Raw genomic sequence first — 21,975 nt, forward strand, 5'->3', positions numbered from 1 at the left:
AATGGTTCTATTGAGATTCTTTTGGTTTGGAGTGGCCCAGTTTTTTGGTGGGTGAATACGTAGGATTCGGATCCCAATTCGGGACAAAAAGGCGAAATATGGTAGGGAACATTTACCTTTAGTATTTTTAGCCAAAACTTCACTCTCAATAACTTTAGACACTTTTTCATGTATCATTTCATATTCCAGCTATTCCTCAAAAAACATGTTTTGGATATCATGCCATTCAAATTTCAAATGTACATTTAAAAAAATTGTAGTTTTTGTATTACTACCCCAAGCTTCCATAGGCGGGTCAAAAATGAACCACATGCATTTTCTATGGAATTTCTTTTTTTTCAAAATGTAAAAAAAATGTCTAAAATTATAGATAGTGAAACATAAAATACAAAATATTTCTAGTGTGAACCAAAATATAATACAAAATATTATACAAGTGATTTTTCTTAACCAAAATGACAACAATGGCATAAAAACCCATATTATTCCAATACGGGTCCTTTTTGAACCACTTATGGAAGAGTGTAGGGTCCAGTCACTCGAACAGGAATGATCTTGTAAAAAAAGAACAGACTCACCAATGTCCTCTATTTTAAGTTCCGTCACATTATTTAAACATTTCTTTATTAACTTAATGAAAGGCAAAGTGATTCCAGTTGATTGCCATCATCTTTGGCTTTCATTAAGTAAAAAAAGTAAAAAAAGGCCTGTCATCTGAACATGTTTTGAGAATATAACGATACACGATGAATAGCATATAATTAACACCATGATAATGACAATGTGAGATGGAGTTTATGTTATTGCGGATATTATTGTAAGTATTGGGGTAACCAAATATACTTGACACCAAAATAATCTTTTTATCTACAAACCAGTATTTGCTGAGCGGCTCTGCCCAGGGTCCTCCTGAATCCCCTGAGCAGCTTTTGTTTACCCAGGCTACTCAGAGGCTGATCAGACTGCTCTGTTTTCACCAGAAATGCTGATATTTAACACAATGTCAATGTGTTTAAGAGGCTGTTGTATTTGTTAAAGAATATTATTTACAGAAGTCAAATGTTAGCAGGCGATGGGATTCAGCTCCGACTCTCAGTATGAACACAGACTGCAAATCAGCGTAATCACCAGATGCCTGCTCTCTAATGCATAATGCATCAGACTGTTATTGCAAGTCTGCAGGGGAAACACAGCAGAGATTTACATTAATATTGCATCAAGCTACAGTGACATCAAAGGGCTAATGGAGGCGACCCTGCGTGTGTGTGTTATCATTAATGAAGAGAACCCAGTGGCCTGTGCTTGGCCTCTATCGAGTGTCAGGTGGAGAGGTGAAAATAATGTGTTAAGTTAGTTCAAACTCAAGGAACAGACAGACATGAACAAACAGGCTCATGGATAAAGGTTCAATAGAAAGCACTCAGCTCTTTAATCCATGTAAGGCAAATAAATAAAAGTGAGTTTTAATTTCCATCCTTGGCTTTGCACTTCTCTTCTATCGTTTTGGTCTCCGTCTGCATAACATCTAGTGGTTCATGTACGGTATATATAATATTTTGCTCTATATTTTTTTACTGTAAATTTGTATTTTCACATGTATATTTTTAACTTTTTTAATGCTATTTTATTTCTATTTGAGATTATTACATTTTGGATTGTTTATTTATAGTCTTTTAATTTCTCTAATGTACAATGCCATGTCTTATGCTGCTGCAACGCGAACATTTCCAAAATAAAGTACTTCTTATCTTATCTTAAATAACAACATCCAGGTGCCAGAGCGTATGCACATATTCCAAAAGGAGGCTACAAAAATAGCGGACACAGAATAAATAGAAAAATACATTGTATTAATCTCTGACTTCCTGTGTTCCCTCAGATGACAGTGCGTCAGCAGCCAGCAGCATGGAGGTCACCGACCGCATCGCCTCCCTGGAGCAGAGGGTCCAGATGCAGGAGGACGAGATCCAGCTGCTGAAGTCCGCTCTGGCAGATGTGGTGCGCCGGCTCAACGTGTCCGAGGAGCAGCAGGCCATGGGGTCTCGCAGAGGACCCACCAAAGGTAACACACACACAAAGCTTTATAATGCGCTTTTCTGTTACTTATAAGGGTCAGCAGTTCTTCTGGTTTACATGTTTTAGAGGTATTATCCTTCCTGTCCATTACACTCTCTTTCCTGATGATGTCTCCTTTCCTCTAAATCCTGCTTATCTCCTCCCTATCCCTGCTTTTCTCTCCTTCTGGACTGTTTTGTATTGTTGTTTTTAAATGTATTGTGTGTGTATAGACCCCCCTTTGATGAGAAAGTCGCCCTCAGCACACAGCAATGTTGGGAAGTCAGGTAGGCTTACTGTGAAGTCTGTCTGCACTAACCAGGCCTGGTGTTGTGTTTACAGTCACTGCCTGCTAGCATATCTTTGTATCCACACCGTGTTGTATTCCAATAGGAAGCACACAGGTACCTTCAGCACTGCACTGTCAATGCACTGTGATCTAAAGACAGACAGAAAAACAATATTCTGCTAATCAGGAAGAATCTGTGTCTGAATTATAGTCGATAAACCCAGTTATAGTTTTAAAGCCATCAATAAACTGTCATGAATGAGAATGAGATGCAAGGTACACAATTGTGCAATAAATCTGCAAATCATCACAAAATAAGAAAGCACTCATCTTAGATTGATCAACCTTTTTTTTGTATGATGTAATAATACTGCATGCATTTAGCTGAGGTGTGTTTGGTACAATTTATCTCTCAAATGGCATCCTCACCGAAGACCCTGTTAAAGTCTGAATGTAAAATAAGCTGCACTTTATGCCCTCAAACTACGCATTCTAAATGATAAAGCAGAACGAGATTATGATTCTGAGCTGCTGCCAGTTTCAGTCTTCGGAGTTGCTGCGGGTGGATGAAGTCTGGGTTTGATTTGGGAGCTGGAGGATGACTCAGACTCAGAGCTGCTCTCCCTTATTGTTCCCCCCTCTGAGCTGCAGGGAGTCAGCAGGCTGCTCCCCTCTACTGAAGCACAATGATCCGTTTCAGAAAGCTTAACTCATGCACACAGACTGCACATGGACACTCAGGAACACAGAAACACACACACTCATCTTCTTGCTAACAAAATGACCACCTCAGTTTGCCACCGCTGTGTAATTATTACCTGAAAGATAACAGGGCAATATGTGTGTGCATGCAAGAGTGTGTGTGTGTGTGTGTCTGCTGGATGAAACAGGGTCTATTAAATATTTATCACTGCAGATAAAGCTGCAGCTTGGATTTGTTATTCTGGGCTGTCCAGACTGCCGTGCATGTGTGTGCGCGTGTGTCAAACCGCTCTCTATCAATTATTTGTGAACATATATCATCTGTATAAAGGATTTCAAATGTTTACGCTTGTGATATATCATTAATTACACTGTGGAAACTCACTGAAGAGTATGATAGAATTGCAAATTGAGTATTTGATGTGTTTTGTAAAGGTCTGCACTCAAGATTTAAACAATTAACATCAAGTGTCGCAGTTTAATTTACGCTTTTAGTTCCATTATTTTTGTACTAAACAACAACAAACATAGAGAGGGTTCCTTATGTTCTACACAACATAACTGCGATCCCTCATTAATTACACAGGCAGACTGTGGACAAAGCAAAGTTTATACTACAAACCTCGGCTTCTGGTGTTCTTAAGAAAGGCAGTAATGTTTTGTTTATAATTTAAAATACCTCGATGTGATTATTGTGATAATTACAACCAATACAATATTTTATATAGCTCAATGTTTGCTTACCATAATTGCTCGTACTACTGACTGAAATAACAACAGGTTAGGTTCGGAAACTTCATAGAAATAAATGTCAAACTAAATAATAATAACATTGTAAAAACATGCAAAATGTCAACAGAGAGTAAAGTCAATAAGTCTGTTACCCAGTGCATGCTGGGATGCTTTCAACTAAACCGTATCCTGTCCTGTTTCACCAATGTCTACCTCCTTCCTCTTATCAAGACAATTACACATCCGGAAATACAATATTTCTGAATCTCACAGGTTACTTTCATGACACCACAGAAGTTGACCCTTTTTTTCCTGAATATCACTTGTTGTTATATTTCTCTTCCAGCCAGGCCAATGATCGCCACGCTGCCATTACGGCCCACCGTCAACAACGGGACCATCGTACCAAAGAAAGGCACTCTGCCCTCCCCAGGATCTGGATCCAGGAAGGACGGCAGCTCAATAGCCAGCAAGAGGTGAGGAAATACAAATAATCTTTAGTTAATGAAATTACTGTGCAACCGATATGTCTGCAGTTATCAATTCGTTAGGTTACGTTTTTATTATGTTGTATATAGTTATAGCTTTTTAGGGACAGCTTTAAGATTATGACGGTTTGGCACTACAGCTCTAAGTCAAAGTGTTTTAGTGTTAAATGTTGCTTTCCTGAATATTTAGGGCTCTTAAAGCTCTTTTTAAAAGTGTTTAATCCAGATACTGCTGCCGGTATCTTCATGATTTATTCCACTTATTGTACGTCGCTTTGGATAAAAGTATCAGCTAAATTAAGTGTAATGTAAAGTAGGTGACACCTCTTTTACTCCAGACATTTAATTTCTCTCAAGACATTTTCTACTCCTCTCTGCTCCATGTCACATAATGGAAGCTTTACATTGTCTCATATCAGCGAAAGAGACAAGACTGACAAACAGACACAGTATCGTCATGTCTGCGTCCTCGTTGTGTGTTTTGTAGATGCATTCGGAGCACAGGTTATCAATCTTGTCTGTCAGAAGAGCAATAGCCTCTTCCTCATCTCTTCATCAATTACCATAATCAGATGAAGCTCCGCAGACAGCAGGGAGCAGCTCCAGTCAGAAGAGCTGTTTCCTCCCCTGTGGAGTTTTCACTTGATTTTCTGTGATTGTATTTCTCCTCTGGAACGATACCGAGAGTTGACTGACTCAGGTTTTGAAATGTTAGAAACACCAAGAAAGACAGTATCAATGAAGAAGATGTGATTTGGTGTATTTCCTTATTTGTGCAGTTTTCTTGTGTTTCTTTGAATGGGTTGAAGCTAAACCCTAGAACTTGTACGAAAGTAATGACAATTCCTTTGTGTTGAAGACGTCATCCTAACCAGGGTTTTTAGATATATTGAAGTATTTGTATTTATTGCCCTTTAAGTTGACACATTTCATTATATTGAGCTGTGCTGAAACATACTGGAATGGGCCAACAAATTACCCTTCAATGAATCATGTGAATGAAGCCATCGGATGATTTAAATTACACGGACTGTTAAAAGTCCTAAGGGCATCTGATTGAAAAACAACTATAACATTCTATTTTTCTGTGTATCTCCCATCCTATAGATTTAACTGAAAGGCATTAAGATATATTTTCAGATTGAGTGACTGGTCACCAATCGTCTCTGTTTCTCTATCTTTATGTATCGTGGCGTTTGTCTTTCCCATCTTTCCTTTCCTGCATGTCCTCCCTCTTGCACTGCCTGTCTCTGATAACATGTCCTGATGTTATATCATGTTTATGTCCTCCTGTCCACCTACAATCTGTCCAAACTCTCCTCTGTGTCTCACTCTTGCAGAATTCTCTACCTGCCCCTCAGGTGAGAGAATCACAAGTTATGATATAACATCACCGTCTGCTCCGATGCATGCAAACCATAACTTTAAAAATCTATTTGCTATTTATCTCATTGCTAAAAATCTCATTTTGTGTTGAAGTCATCGCTCTTTGTGTTGTTTTCAGTCTGTGTCTGGGATTAGTCTAAAAAAACTGCAGATTGAACACAATCCCATCAGTTGGCATACACTCAGCAGCCGTCCCTCCAATGCCCTGTGGCCCAATTAGATTCCTCGTGGGGTAACACTGCAAACACTTTCTCTCTCTTTCTGTCTTTCTATTCTGCTCTTTACTGAATAAACACACACACAGCCACCGGACACTTTTAGGATTTGAATAGACCTCTCTCCCATAGGGTATTAGGTGACTGGGCGTACTGGCCATCGGGTTGCTGATGGAGCCTTTTCATTGTTAGTAACAGGCAGGCTGTCTGAACCGCCAGTATGCAGATTTGCAGTTCCGCACCTCAATGTATGGTCACCAGAGCAAAATTGTGGGAAAACAACAATAACGCATTTATTTGTATTCTCTTTTGCTTTGCTTCCTCTTATCTCTGACACTGCTACTAACACAATTCAAGGCTTCTTTTAATGGGAAGCAGTAATAAAACGGATGTGCACTGAATCATGAAATCTGCTTATATTTGACCAGAGGGCATTTATTAGAGAAGCAGCATCAGGCACTTTTATAACCTTTTTTCTCTCCCTGTCTCTTGTATTGTCATGAAATTGTTGGTCGAACGCACTTATTGTAAGTCGCTTTGGATAAAAGCGTCAGCTAAATGCAATGTAATGTAATGTAATGTATTGCCTCTGTCCACCTGCCTTGGCACCACAGCACTGTGAGGAGAGCCAACTCAAACGAACATGTGGGAACTCTCTCACGGAAAGATTCAGGTGACTCCAAGGGCAACCGAACTCGGGCTGGATCCACCGGCAGCAACTCCAGCGGGAAAAGAAGTGACAGGTAACACAGAAGTCATGCTAAATCAGCTTTTTCTATTACGTGACTCACATATTGGTCTTCTAGTTTGAGAGAGGAGAAGCTGATCTCCTTGTGAAGCAAATCAAAAACATATAATGGTGTATGCTGAATGACAGCTGTCTGTTTACTCATTTACTTTGCAGCAAACAGAGGGACCCCGTGTTCAATGCAGGTAAGAACTAGAGACACCTTTATGGCTCTGTAGGCCAACAGCTATGATAGTTTTATGAGTCATTGAACATTACATACTCAGTGGCCCCCTGTGTCTGTTAAAGTTCAATGCGCTTTTAAGAAATCTTATCAGAAAATAGAATGGCTTATCAGTGTATTGAACGGATTCCTGCCCACTACTAAATATCCTCTACATGTTGTATGTTTAACATCAGTGTCCAACATGTATCATTCTTCATCCATTACCACATCTTCACATCCAAACTTTTATTCATCTTCTTTTAAAAGCTCTTTCTGCGTACTTTATTACATATCATTTATTTATTCTTCTGTTAATTTCATTTCATTCTTAAAGATTTTCGATTTGGGTAAGATCATTTTGGCCATTTACACAATGGATCCACAAAATCTCATAACCTCTGTGTGGAGACTCTATGCAAAACGTACAATATTATGGCAAGCTGCACAAGCCTCCTAGATCCTTTCAAATGAAATGGAATCTGACATAAATCAGTTTTTTACAAATGTAAGCTAGGGAGGCTTAGACAGTAAGATAATTTAGAAGCACAGGATGAGCCACCCATAAAATATTGACAAAGCAGGAAACACGTGGTTACCAGACAATGGGACTGATATGAAATGAAATTAGTATTGATCGGATTTTTCATCTCCAGCATGATATTGATTTTTGTGTAATTTGAACTCTTGTTTTGAATTTGGTTTACACACCTGGCTTTAGTTCAGGCTCCATACTGCCCCGCTTCATCTAACAAACTACTTCATATAAGAGTAGTTTGCATTTTTTTAGCATAAGATCAAACTATAGAAAATATGAGCAAATATGGTCAACATATAAAACAGACAAGGTTAGATACTTCCACTGTTCACCACTTATTGGACATTTTAATTAATTATAGACGACTCTCCTGCATAAAAATCAGATCAGGGCAGCGCCAAGGACATTAACCGCCCCTATAGGTGACGGTTAACCAATACTAATGATACTTGCAGCAGCCAATATAGTGCTTACCTCCAATACATGCAGTGATTACATGCAAAGAGGTTCATTTGATACAACAAAATGTCCTGCAAGCATACGCATGTGTTTGTTTTTATACTTTCACATAGAAAGATAGACTGTAGAGAATCTGAGTATTGTTTTTAATAGACGGCTACAAATAATGAAGCTAAATGTAATCCCTCATCACAGAGGAGCAGAGGGTTGGGACACCATCCACGATCCAATTAGCACTGATTAATTTAAACCATTAAGGCAGCAGCACCGATTAATTAAGAGCATTAAAGACAGAAGCTGCTCTTGGTTAACCAGCAGGAAACAGGAAGTGCACTCATATTAGGCCAGGAGGTGAGGACGCCATGCCACCATTCACCTGGTGCTTGTGTCTTTCTCTGTGACCTTTACAAGGGATGCGACGTGTGACCCACTGCAAAGGTAGGCCCCCCCCCTCCCCTAGCCTGTAGCCCCAAGCCTACACAGCTCTCTGGACACTGCCGATTATTTATTTTGATCTCTGTACATGCTTCATGTTTGCTCTTATCAGCAGTTCTGAGGCAAAGGATAAAATCAGGACTTTTATTTTGAAATTTTAATTCATATCCTGTTTGGAATTTCCTTTCTAAACTTTAAAGATGTCCATCCGTGCACTGATCAGAGAGCTGTCCAGGCGGGAAGGAGTGGGTTGACAAAGTGTGTGTGTGTGTGTGTGTGTTACGTTCCCTTTATCTTTTTTTATACTGAGTTAACTAACACACACGCAAACCTAACCTCCACTGAGAGCTGCGTCACCGTGTGTGTGCAGTGTTTGCACCTGTGTGTCTCCACACTTGTTTTTTAACTGCGGATGAAGCTGCTGCTGCTTCACCAGACTTGTGTGTGTGTGTGTGTTGCTCGCAGCCCCACTTTGTCACCATAGTAACAACACAAAGATTTCTGACACTAGCTTTCTCGCAGTCGCTTTGCTGCTCAGAGGAAGTACATTTGCTGCTGCTCTCTTTATCTCTCTGCCCTTAAAATGAGTATTTGCATTACAAACACATGCAGTCTCTTTTTTGTGGCAGTTACTATTGAAGTCTGTCTGATTTGACTGCTTGTAGTTTTTCACTTGTGGCCGTCTGTTTGTGTGAAGTCCCCTTTAGCAGAGCATTCATAAAGCTGCCTAGAATAAAAAGACCGACTGGAGTTAAATCTAATTTCCTCACAGATATATTGATGTTAAGCCACTCTTGTTACATTATAATTTAATTTTAAGATACTCTGAGTGTTTTAGCCTTGAAAGCATCTACAGTAGATCAGTTGTTCCTAGCATTTATGGTGGGCGACTATTTCAAATGAAGTAGTGTCTGCCTGTGTTCCCTTGTCATAGAATAGATATTCTGGCAGCAGTTTAATCAGTTTAATGTCCCCATAGCTTCAGCTTCATCTGAGTAATGATAAGAGACCTAAAAAGGAAAATAAATGATTTTATTAGATTACCCTAAACGTTTCAATAGCTACTGCTTCAGTGCTGCAGTGGGATGTTGGCCAGTGTTTGGGTGGTTAGTGATAGAAGCCAGTTTCCCTACTTTCCTATTGAATTTGCTTGTGATTTGCTAGTATTATGTTGCTTTCTTTAACTGAGTCACAAAGAATAGCCAAAACATGTCTTACTTATCCTACAAACCCTCCTTCGGCCTTGTTGTATCCGTTTGTCCCCCTCCACCTCCGCCACTCTCCATCACTGGCTCCTCTGCTCTTTTCCCCGTGTACATTATAGTCACAGTTCAGATTTACCTCAGCCGCTCAGCCAAACGGACCAGGGGCAGCTCCGGGGCTTCGTCTGTAACAGCCCGCTCAGCCCCCGGCCCCCAACAAACCTCAGAGAGCAGCAAGGCAGCTAAAAAGGGGGGTACCGCCAAGTTGCCGCAGGGCAGAAAACCCCCAAATTTTAACCTCCAGCGGAGAAATTCGGGGAGTTTGTCGCCGTACTCTCCCCTTGATACACCCAGTTATCGCAGCCCAGTCAAGTCTCCCAGCCAGTACTTCCAGATTTGTTACTAGCAATGCTGGGAAATATAGAATATAAAGTCACTTCTTTTTAATATGATATGTATATCAAGCGGCAGTGTGCCCAAGCCGCTCAGTGCAGAGCAACATCCATGCATTCATATACTGTACCTTTTTAAACACCACATGCTGGTCTTCTCATACCAAAGAAGTTGCATAGAGATAGCAGATTTTTTAAATAAAATCACACCCTTTTACGCTTCCATTATAGTTCCTTCCAATATATTCTTGTCTTTCTAGAGAGCTTCTAAAAAACACATTTGTGAGCATTTATTGTTTCAATCTTCAACCATTTGTTTTGGTTCCCGTAATGTTTTCTGCCTGATTTTGTTTTTCAGTGTTACCGTGTTTTAAAAAGAATGAGACACTTCTCATTATTCCCTTTTCTAAATTGGATCTGTTTGGTTTTTTTTGTTAACATTTCCATTGCTCTGCTTGTGTCTGCATTTTATGTTGGTTAACCTCTGCTTAAAGCTGAATATGTATGAGTTTTTAAGTTTGCAGTTCATTTCCCGTTCTTCGTCCTTGTCATGAGATTGTATTTGAAATGACTAATAAAGTCAGTTGAAAAGCATATTTGTTTGTGTTTGCAAATTATGTCATTTATGTCCTAAATTAATACATTTTATAGTAAAAAAACATATTAAATACCTCCATTTTCCTTTAATCGTGCCACACATTCATCAACATTGTCACCGTTGTCATTCACATCATAATAACACATTGTATTAAGCTTCAATGTCATGTCTGTGTTGTCTACATACTATATTTAAAAGCTGTGACTTAACCGGTCACAGCTGTATTTTCCTGTATATTATCTCACTCGTCCTTTCTGTTCCTTTTCCAGAGGAAGGTTATGTGAAAATGTTCTTGAAGGGTCGCCCCGTCACCATGTACATGCCCAAAGAGCAGGTGGACAGCTACTGCCTGGAGGCCAGAGCCGAGCTGCCCGGCAACAAGCTCAAGCTGGACTGGGTGTATCCTTTTTTATCTGTTGCGGTTTGCCTTGTGGATTTTTCAGGAAAAGCAAGACACTTCAACATGTCTGCTTGCAATTTGAAAAGTTTTGAAAAATAATCTTCTGAAGAGAGGAACTCCAGATTGGCATGATGTATTTAAAGATAGGAAGCTGACGGATGTGTCTTCTCCTCTCGCTGCCTGTCAGAGTAGATCTGCTTCACTTTCTCCTGGTGAGGCTGCAGCACTCAGGAACAACCTGCACACAGTCAGCAGCTCCTCCTGCGCCTTTTTGTTCTCTTCCTTTCCTTTCCTTTTTTGTTGTAAGAATGAAATAAGGGTGTTGTGAGTCTCAGAGGAAGGCAACGGGAAAAAGACGTTTGGAAAAGATACATTTGATCAGCGAGAAACACACACACACACGCACACACACACACAAAACATAGTTATGTGGGCTCAATTTATTCTTTTATTGAATCCAGTATGTACAAGAAAAAATCCCATGAATCGTGTCTTGATGTTATTCTTCATGCCTGCTGGTTAGAGTGTAGGGATATAGAACTATACTCATTATCAATTATGTTATCCATTATTCTCTCGCAAAAGTGCCTGTCCCAATCCCTACACTGGTGTCCTCAAATATATATACATGTATATTTAAATATACTTTAATTTCAATAAATTCATGAAACCGTCCAACCACAAAATATGCAATTTATTTGCATTTATTATTATTATTATTTGATGCACCTAGTGATGCGAACAAAGAAAGCACAATTGAAAAGAAAATCCTCTTATATACACACATGTATTAGCAAACAACTTTATACGTGAAAGTATACATTAATGCATCCATCTTCATAGCTCTTATTTTGTCCAGCAAAATAAATCAAATCTAAATATATTCAGTTTACTAAAAGAGAGAAAAAAAGGCTTGCTTTAAGGCTTACTTCATTTTCTGTCAGTCAATGAGTGGTTTCAGCTTTACTTTGATTTACTTTCAGTGTTATTCCTTGACCTTATTTTAATATCCAGTTATGGTTACCGTGGTCGAGACTGTCGCTCCAACCTTTACTTGTTGCCCACCGGAGAGACGGTGTACTTCATCGCCTCGGTGGTCGTCCTGTTCAACGTGGACGAGCAGCTGCAGAGACACTACACCGGACACACGGATGACATCAAATGGTGAGAGACACTTGTTAGGGATTACAAAACACACACACGCACGCACGCACGCACGCACGCACGCACGCACGCACGCACGCACGCACGCACGCACGCACGCACACACACACACACACACACACACACACACACACACACACACACACACACACACACACACACACACACACACACACACACACACACACTTACCCGAGGGAGTCATCTACTGCAGCCTGATTTCACATCTGTTAGCTTACTTCCAACTCTTTTTTTCCTATTAGACTTGATATGTATCCCACTTCTGCTATCTTCACCGCCTATACAGATTATTCATTATTATACAGTGTAAGTGCAGAATAACTGTAATGAAGGGAGGTGAACGGCACAACAGTGTTCATGAAAGTTGACCTGTAGGAATGTGTGTATAGCAAAAAGGGTAACTTAAAAATACACAGCTAATATTATGTTATTACATATTAAGGTTAAAATAAGTTCAAATTAATAATGAACGCTTACAGATCATAGGATGGATTTAAGACAGATTCGTACTCCTTTGAAGACAAAGTGTGTGTGCATCATACATGCTATTAGTGCTACCGGGCCCCCATACCCCAAAAGGGGGTGAATTTATCTTAAAGTGTTTAATTCCCCCTCACATCAGTACAGACAGTGTGCGGAGCTACAGTGAATATCCTTCTTTCATGTTCTGCGAGCATGTTGCTCATCTTTATTCAAACGCTCCTCTTGATGTTGAAAGCCCTTTATACTTTTTTCATGTCTTTCTCTTCACCAGCCTTGCCGTCCACCCCGATAAAATCACCATAGCAACCGGGCAGGTGGCGGGCACCTCTTCGGATGGAAAAGTAAGTGAGGTCTCCTATTGATGTTTTATCACTTCAGCCTGATTAATTAGCGAAGAGAGGAGTGTTGATATTTTCTTTTTGAAATCATTTTGACGCAGCCGGTTGAGACAATCCTGTTTGATAAACAGAAGTTGAAATGAATTGCTCAGCCTTGACTTATATACGTGTACTTTACTAAGCCTCACATCGCATCCTACTGATGAAACACGTGTGTGTGTGTGTGTGTGTGTGTGTGTGTGTGTGTGTGTGTGTGTGTGTGTGTGTGTGTGTGTGTGTGTGTGTGTGTGTGTGTGTGTGTGTCAGCAGCTGGCTCCTCATGTCCGTGTGTGGGACTCAGTCAGCCTCAACACGCTTCATGTTCTGGGATCAGGCTTCTTTGACCGAGCCCTGGTCTGCCTGGCCTTCTCCAAGTCGGTAAGGAAGCACCACTGATAGTTATAACAAGGTGGTAAAGGACCTTTTTGAATGTACTTTGCTTCAGTTGTGGCAGTAAATGACCATGGCTTTGTGTCTTTTTACATGTGTCAGAATGGAGGAAACACTTTGTGTGTCGTGGACGACTCCAATGACCACGTCCTCTCCGTCTGGGACTGGCAGAGAGAGGACAGACTGGCTGAGGTCAAGGTTTGTGTGCACGTTTGTGTGTGTTGTTTTATTAAGACATAACTCACTGCACAACTTATTTTTCTATATTTGAAAAAATATTAATAATAACACCATTAAACCCACATTAAGAAAATAATTGTTTGGATACAAGTTGAACTGTTATTGTATTTTGTAATTGAATTTTTTCAGAGGGAGTTCCAGATATCTTTGTATCACTCCATAAATCAGAAAATTATGTCAAAAGCAATAAAACATGTTTGCTATGTTTTTAGGAATTAAATGTAAAGTAAACCATGCTATACTGTTAATGAAATATGAACTACATATTTTAGACTAGCTTTAACTATGAGAAAATAAAATGTTGTTGAATACCAGTTAATACTTAATAATTAAGAGATGTATTTATTGTACTACAATTTTTCTGAAATGTAATCTTTAAATTCACAAATGAGGCTTTATCTTACACTAACTTTTGTTAGATTTAGGAGAAAAAACCGATGCAAAAAGACAAAATCTAGTAAAATAAACACCTCATGTTTTATTTTGAGGTTTTCTCTCCGCAATTCTGAATCCAAACCTTAAAAAATGTACATGAAATAGAATGTTTTTGCCTCTAGTGTCTCCTTTAATGGGTGAACATGTAATATCAACAACTCACTGTTTCTTGTTTTACATTGACCGTTTAGTGCTCCAATGAGTCGGTGTTTGCAGCAGACTTTCACCCGACAGACAGCAACATCTTAGTGACCTGCGGCAAGTCCCATCTCTATTTCTGGAACCTGGAGAAAGGCATGCTGGTCAAGAAGCAAGGACTGTTTGAGGTAGGACTCCCACATGTTCTCCACATGTTAGGTCATTATCAGAAAGCAATTTGATTTTGACACAGGCACAAAAGCTATTACGAAAGCCTGTGTTATACGATCCTATCTATAGCTAAATAAAGATAATCAATGGTAGCCTGGCATATGAAATAAAACAACATGTGTGTGTTCTTGTGTTTCCTGCAGAAACAGGAGAAGCCGAAGTTTGTGTTGTGTGTGACCTTTGCAGAAAATGGAGACGCCATCACAGGAGACTCAAGCGGGAACATCCTGGTGTGGGGAAAAGGCACGTTAAATGCTCATTCCTTCAACCTTTATTATTTACAGGGATCCAATTAGATCTCTTTTTGTCTCTGATTTATCTATCGATCACCCTGTCTCTCCGTCTGTCTCTTAATCTGCCCTTCTCGTATAGCGTTTGACCTTTATGTCTGACTTTGTCCAACTGAAACTTCTCATCCCTTCTCTGTCATGCAGGCACTAATCGTATCAGCCAAGTCATCCAAGGAGCTCACGAGGGTAGCATCTTTGCTCTGTGCATGCTGAGAAACAGCACTCTGGTGTCTGGAGGGAAAGACCGCCGGCTCATCTCCTGGGACAGCAGCTACCAGCAGATACAAACTGTGGAGGTGAGGAAAACCTCCACAAATATACCAAGGCTGCACATGAAAAATAGAAAATGGACATTTATAAGTCAAACTTTTCAAAGTTATTTCATTCCAGTAATGCATAATGATGAGGTTATTTGATCAGACTCCTCCATTTCCAATGTGCAGCTCTACAGCTTTAATGATCGGATCTGCTATAACCACTTTCGATTAATATGCTTTAATAAAACGTTAAGCAGCATATCCAGCTCCTTCTTCTAAAGTAGGTTGCTTATATCAGCCAGAATTTGCACTCCTGCCCGAGGCGGAGGGCTTTGCATTTTGGATGCTGCGCCAGATCATAAATATTACAGAGGATGAGATGGGTTTGTGCTCTCAATGAGATTCATGGATATTTGATATTTCAATACTGATGGGAATTATGGATCACTCATGTCTTACTTGCTCTACAGAAACCACATTATTATTATTATTATTATTATAGTTGTTGTTTGTTCTGGAAAACATGGAGAATGTATTCCAGGTTAACAGATGGTTTACATTATTTCTGTGATGCTTCCACAGGTGCCTGAGTCGTTCGGTCCCATCCGGACCATAGCAGAGGGCAGAGGGGAGACCATGCTCATCGGGACCACCAAGAACTTTGTTTTGCAGGGCAGTCTGGATGGAGAATTCATACCTATTACACAGGTATATGCAACTGTCTCGTACACTAATTCTACATTTAAGAGGTTCTGCAACTTACAAATATTTTTATTAGCGATAAATCTGCTAGTTTCTGAGTCTATCTGGTCCAAAGTAACATGTTCAAAAGTCTTGTTATGTCTGACAAACAGCTCACAAACAAAATATATTCTCAACCAGCAATATTTACTCAATGGGAATACCTGGCATCTGAGAATATTAGGCCTAAAGGGATAATGAAATTATCAAAATCATCGTCTATTCGTTTCCTGTTCATCAATGAATAATCAATTAGGTTAATCATTAACTGTTGCAGCTCTACTGTGATGTTTAAGTGTCTGACAGAGTAAAGGTTTAACTTAAAGGCTCTGATGTTGTAGCAGATGAAGAATTATTGAATGGAAAGTGCAAAAAAAACTCTGCTTCCTCTCCTCTCTCCCTCCTCTCCTCCTCTCCCCTCACCTCTGCAGGGTCACACTGATGAGTTGTGGGGTCTGGCTGTTCACCCCTCCAGGCCTCAGTTCCTCACCTGTGGCTACGACAGGCAGGTCTGTATGTGGGACTCCAGCTCCCATCAGCTCGTCTGGACCAAGAGTATGGAGGTAAGTTAGCCAACACTGCCCTCTGGGGTCAGTCACAGGAATGACACAGCACACAATAAATAATGAATCATGTTCCTTTGTCAGGTGTGATGTCCTTGGGAACCAAAGAGAAATGCTAATGTAGCAACTAGAAAATGATAAACTGTGCATGGAAACAACCAGATTATATTACTTTAAAATATGTTGCAAATTGAGCCACGATTGGCTTAAAAAGCAGTTGTGATCCTGCTTGAACATGCACCTGGTTAACTTAAGATTTAAGGTGAGCAGAGAAACCTTCCCTGTTCAGCGTGATATATCTATATATATTAAATAAGCGATGCTCAAAAATGCAAATAAAGTAACAATAGACACACACAAAAAAACATATTATACTATTTTGCAAGGTATATCGAAGATAAGGGCTAGTAAGAAGCGTTTAATATTGTATGTGTTTTGCCCTGCTGTTTATTATTTCCATACAGAATAATTTGAATACATGCAGTGGGTATCAATTATTGAGTTTCTTAAGTTGTGTCTTCATTCTTTATTTTTGTCTTTGTTGGGAGTTCAGAGGGGGACTTTGATATACGTTTTCTTTTCTTTTGTCTCACAGGACGCTGCCCAATCAGCCGGCTTCCACCCATCTGGAGCTGTGGTTGCCATAGGAACACAGACTGGAAGGTAAGGGGATACCATTACCAAAAAACACAAAATAAATATTTAATTTACACGACTGCTTCAGCTAAATAGTTATAGGAAAACAGTCAATGACAGAATATTCTAGGTTAGATTTGAATTATTATCATTATGAAATGGAAGAAGGATCAGATCTTTGAGCTGCTGTGCTCCTGCAGGTGGCTGGTCCTGGACACGGACTCTAAAGATCTCGTCACGGTTCACACCGACGGAAATGAACAGCTGTCTGTTGTCTGCTACGGGCCAGGTATGGTAATAACTGCTGACAGTGCGTCTCCACTGTGTATGCAAAGTGTTGTTTTGCTTTTTATTATTGGAAAATGTATGTGTGTATGTTAAAGGAGAATATCAATGATTTTACAAGCTGGAAAACATGTACCATTTATTTAACTACTAATAATTTTCCTTTATATCACTTTCTTTAGATGGTAACTTCATGGCTGTGGGTTCACACGACAACTACATCTATATCTATGCTGTGGCGGAAAATGGGAGGAAGTACAGCCGAGTGGGGAAGTGTTCGGTGAGCACCTGTATTTATAATCCCCTCTTGCTCTGTTATTTTTACATTCCCGCGGTATCTTCTTTATATTTAGTTCCCCTCCTCATCCTCTATATTTGGACCTCCACTCTGTACACCCTGTCCTCACTGTGTGTTGATGCAGAAGCTGTAAAGACGTAAATTACAACATGAGTCACACAGTGCCGGGGTCTGAGTAATCATGTTGGCGTGCTATTACAAATCCTTTCCATATTTTAAGGACTATTTCTAGTGCTTGGAAAAACCATACTGCATCTACTCCAGGAATACTGGGGTGTCTCCAAAATTAAATGATCTAACTGGTTGGTTTCTGTCTCACATCTCAGGGTCACTCTAGTTTCATCACCCATCTGGACTGGTCAGTGGACTCCCAGTACCTGGTGTCAAACTCAGGGGATTATGAGATACTGTATTGTAAGTCTGATCACTATCATCCTCTTACAACCTTTGCTGTGTTAATGGGCTAAATGCACTTTATGTTACATATATTAATGTGAGCAAGGAAAAGTTCCTGCCAAATTCAAAATAGATATATGTTTGTCTTACCTTAGCATTTATCAATCTAGATTTTTTTTTCATGTGTGAGTGTTTAATTTTGGAGATATATTGCTTTTGACACCACAATTCTAATATATTCAAGAGAAGGCAGACATCTCTACAACCCAAACCTGGCACACTGCTTCCAACTCAAATAGCTTTTCAAGTTAAAGGAAAAATATGTATTATTGTTTAAGAAAGCTAACTGTTCCTTTCAGCGTTCTCTATAAAATAAAATATTATTTAGTTAAAATAACAGTAGCTTGATTTATGCTAAAACATGCGTATGTATGTGCTTTCCCAGGGATCCCATCAGTGTGTAAGCAGGTGGTGAGTGTGGAGACCACCAGAGATATTGAGTGGATCACACACACCTGCACTCTGGGCTTCATGGTCTTTGGTAAGTGAAGGCTCCCTCCCACTCTTTAGGTTTTCTATTTATTATTTGAATGTCCATGAATAAGACGTCTCCGCTGCCGCTTCTTCTCCTCAGGCTTGTGGCCCGACGGCTCTGACGGCACCGACATCAACGCTGTCTGCCGCTCCAGTGATAGAAGCCTCGTGGTTACCGGGGACGACTTTGGGAAGGTCCACCTGTTCTCTTACCCCTGTTCGCAGTTCAGGGTGAGATACTGTTCAACATATGCACCTCAGTAATGTCTTGAAGAAGATTAAGTGTTTCTACATTTAGATTAATAGTTTATGGAAAGACAAAGGGCAGCATTCATTCTTTGCATTTCTTTTCAGGCTCCCAGCCATGTTTATGGCGGCCACAGCAGTCATGTGACCAACGTGAACTTCCTGTACGACAACGGTTACCTGGTATCAACTGGTGGGAAGGACATGAGCGTGATGCAGTGGAGGATAGTCTGAGGGAGCCTGCAGAAACTACTGATACTGTTGGTCTCTCTCTGCTGCTGGGGCCTTAAACCCAGCTAAAGCAAACTGAACTGCACTAAACTGAACCAAACCAAACTTGACTTAACACGGAATACAAAAAAAAGGTTTGATCTGCCTGAACTGAATTGACAGAAGAGGACCCCAATGTTTTCTTCCTGATCTGCTCTCAGATCCCAAATGACATGAACTGTTGCAAGTGTTATGTGCGGTTGCTTGAAATACAAATTCTTGAATATTTCACGATTTTCTCTACTCACACTACATGTAAAATACAAATCTTCCGTACTGTGGCCAACTCACCAATGACATAACAAATCAAGTGGATCAAATCCAAGTAAACAGAACCAAAGGCTCTGAATTTCTGACTGCATCTGTATAGTTTGGGTTTCACTGTTCTTGTATTGTTCGTGACTCCTGCTGCAGAGAACGGACTGTTGACTGAATATCATCGCACTGGAGATCCAAGAGCATTGGAACAAAAACAAATTACGGAAAGGAGAAAATTGTGTTTTTCTAATTGTTAAACTTTCTTTTCTTTTTGTATTTAACAACTCAGGAAAGCTCTAGTTAAGCGGGACTCTTCCTTGTTATTAACATTGACATATCAGAACAAGCCCTTAACACATCCAAAAACAATGAAGAGAGATATCAACTGCGCTTAATATCTGATTTAATTGTCATTCATCTTTTTGTGTTACCTTATTATGTACTACCTTTACAGTCCAGGCAATTGTTGAATTTGGAAGGCAAAATAATTTAAAAACAGCATGGTCCAGTTTTATTTGATGTTACCCGACATTTTAAACTATTATCCTATAAGGGGATGATAATCACAAATGAATTTGGATTCAGAGTTAGGATTTTAACCATTTGATACAACATTTTCTGACCATTTTCAATGTTTGTGTGCTTCCACGTCTTAAAAAATACACCTTTCCTATTATTTATTTATCAAAGTCAAATCCTTCACTGCCAATTTCAGTTACCTTAAGTTTTTCCCTGCAATAAATCCCTGTTAAGTCCCATATTTGTAAATATACAGAGAGTTTTGAAACCGATACGAGCTAAATGATGGTGAATACACAGTATTTGAAAGTGTTTCAGATTTTTGGACTGGGTTTTTGTGTCTTTCCTTAGCCTCGAGGTGAAAGAAAAATGAAAAGCAAGCATGTTTTTTTTCTTCTTCTATTGATGTGAAGCCTTTTCAACTCTGTACCCATCTGCATTTTACTGTAGCAGGATCAGTTTATGAAGTGGGGAGTATGAGACCATTACACTGTAACTGTTATCGTCTGATGTGCACCATCAGTCACTGGCAAGATATTTAACTGAACTGAACCCTATTGAAGTTTTTTCTTTTTCTATAATGCACTGCTTCAGCCTGATAAACATACAGCAGGTCTATTTACCTGCAAAATAGGACAAGCAAAACACCATGTAGCACATTACCGGAGCTGTTCATGAACCAATGATGTCTTCTTTCATCCTTCCAAAACAAAGCATCTAATGGGTAACAGCTAGCCGACGTTATACACATGAATACACTTGATTTATTTGAGAGGGCTTCAGCAGATATGAGGCATATTGGTGTTTTTTTGAAAGCCTGACGGTTGGCTGTCTGTAAACCACTTAAATCTAACTGCAGTGATATAAAGTCGCCACTCTACAGAGTGAATGTAACATGATTTGTCTTACCACTAAACACCTGGAGCTGCAGAGAAGCAATTAACATGTGTCTGAAAGTAAATGCAACATGAAATTCCTATGAGACTGTGTCTTGTACTTTCCACTGAATCACTGTTTCATTATTTCAGTCTTTAAAAACGCTACGATCTGAATATAATGCAATTTTATATGCTGCCGACATTTGTTTATAGAAATTGACCGTATGGTAAAAAGTAAATGTGGCATCTTATTACTGCAGAGAACAACACTAAATGTTATTATTTAATTATTGTTTGTATTTGTTTAAGGGACAGGTATGTAGCATAAACCAATGCCACAAATCATATTATTTATAGCCTATGCCACTTTAGAATGCCTGTGCCTATTTTAGCCTTTAAAATAGATACAACTCAAAAACACATACAAGAGAGAGTACAACATCACAATAAGTACCAATATTAAAACACAGAACTCAACCAGAAAATACAGACTCAGACTCTGAATATTTTATTGACCATTAGGCCTACATTGAAATATAATGGAAAATTGTCTTTGGCAATGGCCAATACAATTACAATTGTAGTGGGTCGGTGGGCTTCACGTGCACGTCTTAGCCGCAGGTGGGCAGCATTGAGCCGGCGTGTCCCCCCCTCTCCCTTCTTCGCACGAAGCATTAGCATTTGTCCCCCAAATCTCTCTCCACCTCACCAAAACACTCCGAATGGGAAGAGACTATGGACTGAGGGAGGCGGCGGCTGACGACCACCTTTTACCGGCTTCTACCGAGAACGATCCCCGGCAGAATATGGACTTAAGGAACGGCGGCGGCGCGTGGGGACAACAGAGACAACGGAACACAAAGCGCACGGGAGGAAACGCTCGTGTCCTCGCTTAGCGTTTCTGCATCATCGGTATTATCTCTACAGACGAACATAAAGGGACACAAAGTGGGAGCTGGCGGGCTGACGCAAAGCCTCGCGGGCTGTATAAAGTGAACAATAAGCGGACTGTTGGTTCTATTCACCGGCCTCCTCTGTGGCATCATCTCTGAATCAAAGACGAGAGAATGAGGTAAGAAGAAGCGCGGCACCATGCGCTCCGACTGACGCGGCATGACAGATGCTCAGCGACGCTCAGCTTCCAGACTACAACCACATTTCTGCATTTATCTTCTAATAATATGTTAAGCTTATATGATAGTGAAGAAATAGTGAAGAAGTGCGTCATTTAGACATATTTTGGCTCGTTTTTGTTCTTGTATTGTGTCCAATCCAGGGGCCCACCCAGCGGGCCTCAGCGTCATTTACCACTATATAAAAGGCAGTTAATGTAAATATATCAATTGTGCTGTTCACCCTTCTGTCAGCCCTCTTTTGTGACCACCGGACCCACCCAGTGAGGTCTATGCAGGTTTTATAGCCAGGCTAATGTTGTCATGGAAACGACAGCATCATGTTTTTCTGCACATACGGTGCACCTGGTG

At 40.0% G+C, this 21,975-nt stretch overlaps 2 protein-coding genes across 9 annotated transcripts in view; both read left to right on the forward strand.

Moving 5' to 3' along the window:
- eml1 (EMAP like 1) overlaps positions 1–20,590 on the forward strand; it is a 50,092-nt gene extending 29,502 nt beyond the window's left edge. For 2 of the 7 annotated variants that reach the window (XM_010788363.1, XM_010788359.1), the window contains exons 2-25: positions 1,880–2,062; positions 2,289–2,342; positions 4,125–4,254; positions 5,607–5,627; positions 6,482–6,610; positions 6,772–6,800; positions 8,226–8,252; positions 10,711–10,840; positions 11,856–12,005; positions 12,781–12,850; positions 13,154–13,264; positions 13,379–13,474; positions 14,143–14,277; positions 14,464–14,563; positions 14,755–14,906; positions 15,450–15,575; positions 16,040–16,171; positions 16,767–16,834; positions 17,008–17,096; positions 17,275–17,372; positions 17,717–17,804; positions 18,232–18,327; positions 18,421–18,551; positions 18,675–20,590. In XM_010788363.1, coding sequence (XP_010786665.1) covers positions 1,880–2,062; positions 2,289–2,342; positions 4,125–4,254; positions 5,607–5,627; positions 6,482–6,610; positions 6,772–6,800; positions 8,226–8,252; positions 10,711–10,840; positions 11,856–12,005; positions 12,781–12,850; positions 13,154–13,264; positions 13,379–13,474; positions 14,143–14,277; positions 14,464–14,563; positions 14,755–14,906; positions 15,450–15,575; positions 16,040–16,171; positions 16,767–16,834; positions 17,008–17,096; positions 17,275–17,372; positions 17,717–17,804; positions 18,232–18,327; positions 18,421–18,551; positions 18,675–18,800 — 2,471 coding nt within the window. In that variant the 3' untranslated portion in view covers positions 18,801–20,590. The remainder of the gene's footprint in view (positions 1–1,879; positions 2,063–2,288; positions 2,343–4,124; positions 4,255–5,606; positions 5,628–6,481; positions 6,611–6,771; positions 6,801–8,225; positions 8,253–10,710; positions 10,841–11,855; positions 12,006–12,780; positions 12,851–13,153; positions 13,265–13,378; positions 13,475–14,142; positions 14,278–14,463; positions 14,564–14,754; positions 14,907–15,449; positions 15,576–16,039; positions 16,172–16,766; positions 16,835–17,007; positions 17,097–17,274; positions 17,373–17,716; positions 17,805–18,231; positions 18,328–18,420; positions 18,552–18,674) is intronic. The other 5 variants (XM_010788360.1, XM_010788362.1, XM_010788361.1 and 2 more) reach the window with 5 other exon arrangements.
- Positions 20,591–21,195: 605 nt separating this feature from the next.
- evla (Enah/Vasp-like a) overlaps positions 21,196–21,975 on the forward strand; it is a 35,650-nt gene continuing 34,870 nt past the window's right edge. Inside the window, exon 1 of one of the 2 annotated variants that reach the window (XM_010788370.1) lies at positions 21,196–21,563. In XM_010788370.1, the coding sequence (XP_010786672.1) occupies positions 21,559–21,563 (5 nt within the window). In that variant the 5' untranslated portion in view covers positions 21,196–21,558. The remainder of the gene's footprint in view (positions 21,564–21,975) is intronic. The other variant, XM_010788369.1, reaches the window with a different exon arrangement.

The sequence above is a fragment of the Notothenia coriiceps genome, unplaced genomic scaffold, assembly GCF_000735185.1.
Source record: "Notothenia coriiceps isolate Sejong01 unplaced genomic scaffold, NC01 NC01_scaffold00031852, whole genome shotgun sequence".
In the NCBI taxonomy this organism is placed as follows: Eukaryota; Metazoa; Chordata; class Actinopteri; order Perciformes; family Nototheniidae; genus Notothenia; species Notothenia coriiceps.